General features: G+C 58.2%; 1 protein-coding gene across 2 annotated transcripts in view; it reads left to right on the forward strand.

The window, feature by feature from the left end:
* Window positions 1–7,558, forward strand: part of DBF4B (DBF4B-CDC7 kinase regulatory subunit) — a 60,204-nt gene extending 52,646 nt beyond the window's left edge. Inside the window, exons 5-6 of one of the 2 annotated variants that reach the window (XR_014136093.1) lie at window positions 237–5,260; window positions 5,380–7,558. Coding sequence is in view for 1 of the 2 variants with exons in the window: in XM_081791313.1 (XP_081647439.1) it covers window positions 237–424; window positions 5,380–5,459 (268 nt within the window). In the remaining variant the exon portion in view is untranslated. The remainder of the gene's footprint in view (window positions 1–236; window positions 5,261–5,379) is intronic. The other variant, XM_081791313.1, reaches the window with a different exon arrangement.
* Window positions 7,559–7,587: the final 29 nt, after the last annotated feature.

The raw sequence follows: 7,587 nt of genomic DNA on the forward strand, positions 1-7,587 counted from the left end.
CCACAGGCCACAGAGCCAAAAGAGACGCAGACAGCACTGGCCGCTACTGCAGGGGCAGCCCGAGAGCAAGCCTCTCACAGATCCCCAGAGCGGGCCGCTCTCTTCATGCCAAAACTGAGAAGGGTAGTGCCATGCATGCCCCACCCACACCCTGCCCTCAGCTCTGACCCAGAAAGATCCCGACTTGCCACCTGCTCTGGAGTTGAGCCCTGAGGCCCAATGTTTCTGTCCCGCAGGCAGCCAGGCTCCCCGTGTTCAGATCGTGACCTGCTGTGTCCTGAGACTCCGCCTCCTAGCCAGCCCTGCCATCCCAGGGCAGCATCTCCCAGGATGAAAGAGGAAGACGAGCATCAGGCCCCAGGCACTCCAGAGCAGGATGGGACGGTGGGCAGCATGAAGGCAACCGATGAACCTGTGGGGGCTGGTGAGATGCTGGGACCAGTAGCAAGCTGCCAGGAGCTGGGAGGGTCAGTTCATGTCATTGCAGACCCCCCAGAGACACCAGTGTCCAGGAGCCCTGCACACCAGAGCCTCTTGACAAGCTCTGGTTCTACAGAACTCTCTGGCTCGGATGTCGCACTTTTTGGCCACAAGCGGAAGATTCGGCTCCCCAGTGGCAATCCTGAAAAGAGGTCAGGGGTCTCCCGGCCACAGGCCTCATTCTTTGTTCCAAGAGCCACCAGCCCTTGTGGCTCCAGGACAGCCAGTGGCGGGCACCCCCTCTTCCTTCCCCCTCCTGATTGTGAGCACAGGCCTCTGGCCCCTCTCCTCCCCTGGTGCCACCCACAGACCTGCCTCCCCCTCCCCACAGATGGGCCAGCAGAGTGCTGGGCCACACAGCCCCCTTGGCCAGGGGAGGACAGCCCCCTGGGATCTGAGGATTCTGAGTGTGCCGCCCCTGGCCCTGGCTGACCAGCTCCCTAGCTGCCCTGTGGCTCCAGGCCAGCTGTCAGCCCACCTGCACTCAGCAGCTGACGTGCAGCCTGCAGGAAGACTCGCAGAGAGCCCGTCTACCTCTGTCCCCTGCTCTCAGCCAGCGGGGGAGCCAGCTGCTCCCAATGGTCCTGGGCCTCCCAGCCTCCCTGTCTCAGCCCTAGCCCAGTGCCAGCAGAGAACTGATACCATGAGTCTCCTGGGGCACGCAGTAGCTCTCTACTTGAGGGCCAGATACACAGAAGTTATACTCTGCTGAGTGCTGCACAGCCAGCAGGGGCCAGACCAAGCACGGGGAGGACAGCACCTCAGGGCCTCCCCACCAGAGCCAGAAGAGCCGCTGGCCTGGACTTTGAAGTCCAAGAGAACAGCAGTTGTCATGTCCAAGCTCTGTAGGCTCGACAGAGCCAGTCCTCCCACTCACTGGGTCTTAGGTTAGGACCAAGAGAGTCTGGGCTGGGGGCTGCCCTCTACCCCTTCCTCCAGCCAGCTCCCTGACCAGGCAGCAATCTGATGGTCTTGCTCATCCCTGCCAGCTGCCCACACCAGGAGGCAGAGGCAAGGTTGGCATAGGGAGGGACCACAAAGGATCTAGAACGGCAGGAGCCCTGGCCTGGCTTCCTGTCCCTCTGAAGGCACTTGCCTCTTGCAGAGCCGAGTTTTGGTGTTCCCCACCCCCACCCCAGCCTCCTTTCCCAGGAGCATGTGGCTCTCCTGCTTTCTGAAATGCCTGTTTGTCCCCTCCCCCAGCCCCCCACGCTCGTGCACACAGATCCTCAGGAACATACGAAGCAGAGGAGGGGCTGGGCTGCAGCACCTCCAGAGCTCCCTCGCCCCCCTGCATTTGGTGGGAGCCTGGTGCTGAAATGACCTTTCTCCTGAGCCCAGGATATGGCCAGAGCCCCCTCTGGGGACCCCTCTGCTCTTCCCTGGCTGCCCTCTGCCATTTCTGCTCTTCCAGGGTCGGGATTCACCTGCCAACTTCTGCATCACCCTCTTCTCTCCCTCCTTCCCCAAGGACCTCCCCCCATTTCTTTCAGCCAAGCCATTAATCTGGAGACGAGATGGGTTTGCTATTGATTCTTTGGCCACTTTTTTTTTTTTTTTTTTTTTTACATTTTGTGCTGTGGTTCTTCTCACCCTTCTCTGCGTCTGTGTGTTTGTTTCTTTAAATGTTGAAGCTACAAGAAGCCTGGTGCTATTCTGTGTCTCATTTTGGAGGAAGAAAGGGGGGCCTCGCTGTGGGTGAGGACCTGAGTTGTTAGTTTGGAAATAGAGCAACTGTGTGTACAACCCTCATAGAGGTCATGTTTGGCCTTTTTATGCCATTCCTGTTAAATTTCACAATTAATCTTGGTTCAGGAACTGTAAATAAATTTGTTAATAACAAATAGCAAAGGGATAGGGCTGGAATGCAGTGTGTCAGGCCTTGATGTGCCCTCCAGTGACCCAAAGCAGGACTCAAGCCCAGCAGATATGGACAGAGTAAGTGGATGGCCAGATAGGAGCCCCCTGCAAGTGGGAGAGCGTATGTCACAGCCCCTGAGGGCCGAGGGGAGGTCAGGCGGCATCTATCCAGTCTCTGGTCACTCATTTGGCTCTGCTGCTAAAGGGGGCCCCAGGAGACCTGAGGCCGGACAGATGGGTGCTGCCCTCAGTGGCTCCTTGGCATGGGGACTATTCAAACCCCTTCCACTCCTCCGCAGACGACCTTGACTCAGACTCCACAGGCATTGCTTCTCCTTGCTCCTGATCCCCTTTCCACATCCAACTCCTACAAAGGAAGCGGTGTCCTTCCTTCCTGTCACTGTCCCTGCTCTCCAGTCCACCCAGCCAGCCTCGTCAAATTCCTTTTCTTGGGTTTGCCATCTCTTCCCTCTGCCCTAAAACTCCATCCTGGAAAACACTTGCATTGATTCAGCAGGCTCCCCCCACTGTTCTCCAGCTCCTTCCTGCGGTCTACATTCACTGCCTCCATGTCTGCACCTTCTTGCCCTTCCAAACCCGCGGAGACTCTGCCTGAAGCGCTCCACGGGGCTTGTCCCTTCCAAGGTCACCGCATAACCTGATAGTTCTCAAAGGCAGATTCACTTTCTCCTTTTCCACCTTGAAACCTGGCTCCCCTGCTCGACCCCACTCTAGCCTGGTGCTCCCCCTCCCCCAGCCTCTGCCCTCTTGTACCAGCCACTTTCAGCACAAACCTCAAATGTCTGCCGAGTCAGTTCCTAGAGCCCTAACCAGCCCTCTAACACCCCTGCTTCCCCAACCTGGGCCTGGGGGACCTTTGTCCTCACCTCTGCACACCTTCACAGATGTGACCTGGGTGGAGAAAGCTCCACCCAGGCTCCTTTTCTGAATTCTACTCTCCACCTGTGCAAGGTGGGAAGGCAGGGAATCTAGCCACACCCTGACTCGGTGTGTCTTTGGGGGGGTCCCTTTACTAATCTGGGCCTCCGTTTCCTCATCTTCCAGTGAGGGGCTTAGATGACATGACCTTCAAAAGTCCTTTCCAATAATAAAATGCCCTGATGGCCACCGGCTCCCTTAGATCCCTCTGTCCTTGCCACCACCACAGACCTACTTACCCAAAAACTTGTTCCTCCTTCCAAGACCGGCTCCCCTTCCCACTTTGTCCTGCGCCTCTCCTGGCGCCCTCTACCTCAGCTTCTCCCATCAGGCTGAGGTCCTCCTGGCCACTCTCCCTGATGCCCATCCTCTCCTTACAGCCACCCTATCTCCCTGGTCTCTGACACCTCCTGTCCCCAGACCCTGTCCAGCCAGGCTGGTCCCTTGTCTGGCCACCGTGGGCACTCCGGCCCTGAGGCTGCTCTCTGACACTGAGCTGGAATCCCCCTCGACAACAGCAAGGATGCCCTATGATTCGAGGTCCAGATTCCATACTCTGAGAATCCTATAATGGGAGTCACACAGGCCTGAGTTCACTTCCCAGTCCTTCCCTTAACTCTGACCTGGGGCAAGGCTTCTGAGATGCTGTTTTCTTAAGCTGAAAAACAGATAATGGTAGTTTCTGCCTTCCTAGGAAGTCACAAGAATTAAATCTGGTTATGATGTTATAAACATTCAACAAACTAACTTTTTATCCTCCCCTCCCCTCTGCAACGTGTACCTGTGAGGCCTCTCTTTTGGACCTTTCAACAGAGCTCATTTTCACTAATCTCCCACCTCATGACCTATGGCCCTATCTCCTGTGTGTACTTGTGGGTGAAGCTGCTAAGGGGTTCTATGAGATGCCCTGTCCCCAGGCCCCCACTTTTCCAACAACTGGTTCTCCACAACCCGAGAAATCGCATGTGAGGGGGAGAAAGGGGAGTGGGGTGTATGCTGCACGCCCCAACCCCGGCATATTGGGCCCTCGGGAGCATGACGACATTTGCGCACTACAAACCTCTCAAAGGATGGATGCCCCTGGGACCCCAGGCTCCTCCAATTCCTCCCTGAGCTTGAGATTGCAGGAAGGTTCTCAAGGACAACTGAGAGGGGGGAAGGAGCACTAGACTTCCCTCGGGAAAGATCTCATCAGGTGAGGAGAGTGGTTCTTTCCCAGTGGGAAGGACAGGGCACTGGGCTGGGATCTGGGAGGAAGCAGAAGGACTTTCTGGTCCTGATGGTCTGGGCGTTTTCTCTGCTCCCCACCCCTCAGCATCCTGTCAACAGGCAGTCTCTCCATGTGCAGGGTAGAGGGCCCCAAGACCCCAAGCCACAAAGGAGTCCCTTGGGTCTAGGACAAGGGCCAGGAAGCTGTTTTTCTCCATGGCACCTTCAGGGCCACATGGATGGTGTGAGCCCAGATCGAGGGAGCATTTCTGTACACCAGGTGCTGCTCTGAGGATTTGAAGCCAGCCACTCATTTACCCCCTGCAACACTGTCGCGAAGGGGCATTCTAACCCCCATTTCACAGATGAGGAAACCGGCTTGGGGAGGCCGGGAGACCTGCTCAAGGTCACACAGCCCTTAACCAGGACTGGGACATCAGCTGGCTGCCTGAAGCCCTAAGTCCTGCTCTTCACGTGCCCCCACCCTGCCCTCGCCTGGCGTGGCCTCTGCGGCAGGCCTCGAAGCCTGGGCATGGGGCCTGGACAGACTCTGTTGGCAGGAATTCCCACCCACCATGTCTTCCAGGATAGAGTTTTTGGACAGAGGGAAGGAGAGGGGCCAAGGGCAGCAGACACCCCTCCCTTACCTGCAGCTGCTGGGACTACATCTTGGCCCCACATCAGCCCAGCTTGGCCCCTGTGCAGGAAAATTTGAGGGAAGAACTGGCTGGAGGGCAGGACTTCAGGGAAGGAGGCCCCAGGCCTCTCGGTGGTAAGGGCTCCTGAAGGAGGGCTGGGGGTGGGGACCAGAGCCTAACAGCTCCCTCAGCAAGAGTGAACCAGAGGGTGGCCATCAAGACAGAATAGTGGCCACCAGTCTCTGATTTCCAGAGTCCCGTCCTCCTCCTGGAGCAAACAAGCAATGGGCAGAAGGGACCAAAGTAGCCCTCCATAGCTGTGTACTGGGGTAAGGATTCTCCCAGGGAGCCCCTGGTGTGAAGAGATGCTACCTCCACAGCTCTTGACCTCAGGAGGGAAGGTGGGTGAGAGAAACAGGCAGGCTCCTGTGTGGGAGAGGTGTGAAGCTTGTAGCAGAAGTGACACAGGAGTCACAGGAGTGGGAAGGCGGGACCTCAGCCTCGAGAGTGAGGTGCGCTCAAGGGAGGGTCAAGATACCAGCTGAGCCTGCTCGAAGCGGCCCACCCAAGGGAGAAAAGGGGGCTGTTGGGGGTCATGGGGCCATATAATTGAGCTACCGTGGGAGCTGGCTCAGAATGCCACCAGAGAAGAGCCAGTTTGGGGGCCGGGAAGAACTCTCAACAGGAACCTCAAGGAACCAGAGCCACAGAAAATGGTAGCAATGTGCCTCGACCAGGCCCAGGCCACAGACCGAGCATGCTGTGTGGTCTTGGTCCTGCTGGGGGAGGGGATCCAGACTCCCCCAGGCCCAGTGCCCTCCACTGTGCCATGACAAACCCCACCTATTCTGGGAGGCACACAAGATTGAGGCTCACTGCTGTGGCCCTGGAACTGGTGGGACAAGACAAACACTGGTGTCTGGAGGAGTCAGAGAGTGGAAGGTGGGATAAATGGCCACTCACTGCCAGCTCTTGGAAGCTCACGTGGGTCCCTCTTTCTTGGAGTCTCGGGTTCCCCACCTGTGAAACGAAAACACTCTCTCCTTCCTGAGTTCCTAAGGAATATCACATAGTAGGTCCTCATTCCTGGGAGCCCCTACACCCTGAAAGAGGTTTCCAAGATGTCTCCAGAGTGAAGGACCAATCAGCTCAGCCTTGCCGAGTATCTGGGTCTGGAGTGGCAGGTGGTTGTTGGGGGTAGTCACCCCGTTCCCAGCATTGATGTCAGCACCTCCCAGGAAATTGCCTTCTCACCTCTCCTGGGCCTAAAATAGAGCTGGGGGGGGGGGGGTGCAGTCACGAGCCAGAAACAGCTCCCCCATCCCAGGCGGAGGCTCTGGGTCCCTAGGGAAGCAGAGGACCCAGGAAGGGATTCCTTGCTTTCACTCCACTCTGCAGTTACCTGTGGCCTCCCAGTGTAGGTTTGAGGATGCTCTCTGGTCTTGAGCACAAGGTTATGGTGGGACCTCACCAGCAGTGCCCGAGCCCTACCACACCCCCATCCATCTCAGGTCTCAGGCTCTTGAGATCCCTAGCTGAAATCAGAGATCCCAGCCCCCCCAGTATGGGTGGGGGTCCATCTTACCCAGCAGCCCAGGAGCACTAGGGGGCTCAGTGGGAGAAAAGGTTGGAAGGTCAGGTAGGTTTGCAGACAGGGTAACCTTGTCTGGCCAAAGAGTGGAAGACAGAGGGTGGGTGTTTCCAGAGGTGTCTTCTCCTCAAAGATTTGGGCTGGCAAGGGAGGGGCAGGAATGAGGTATGCTAACAGCATGTAAATGACCTGGCTATTTTATATATTTAGGGGATAGAATTGGGGTATCCTGTGTGAGGGATTCAGGAGCCCAGAGTCAGTAGACCAGCCCTTGCTGGTGGCTCTGGTGACTGCAATCCCCAAAGCCCTCCTGGAGGCAGGAGCATCTTTGGCCTGGAAAAGGAGTCAGCAGGATGGAAAGGGGTCTGGACCAGGGTGTGGGACGACTCTGCAGTGACCTGCTCTCCTGTGGGTGGGTGAGAGATCCCTTCGGTCCCGTCGCTGGTCCTCTAAACTTCCCAGCTCTAACAGCCTTCGACCGGGGACCTCGTGTCTGGGTCCAGGGAAACCCCTTCCTGGGTACCACGCTGGAGGGGCGAACCTGAGCCGGAAAGACACGCCCCCGACCCCCGACCATGCGGTCCCCCAGACTGGCCGCCTCGGGGTCAGAGCCCGGCGTCCCTCTGTTTCCCGCCTTCCCCCCTACAAACCCAGAGGTCCTCGGAGCGAGGGATGGCCAAGGCAAGGGCCGCGAGATCGGGACGGGCGCGCCCCGCCGTGCACCTGCCGAGGGCCCCGAGGAGCCGCGGGAGGGCCGGTCTCCGGGCGGCGCCTCTTTTGTCCTCCCGTCGCGGCGGCCCCGGCCCTGGCCGGCTGGGGTGACGGGGGGGGCGGGGGCGGGGGAGCCCGGGGGGCGGGGGCGGGCCCTGG

The sequence above is a fragment of the Panthera onca genome, chromosome E1 (genome assembly GCF_046562875.1).
Source record: "Panthera onca isolate mPanOnc1 chromosome E1, mPanOnc1 haplotype 2, whole genome shotgun sequence".
Taxonomy (NCBI): domain Eukaryota; kingdom Metazoa; phylum Chordata; class Mammalia; order Carnivora; family Felidae; genus Panthera; species Panthera onca.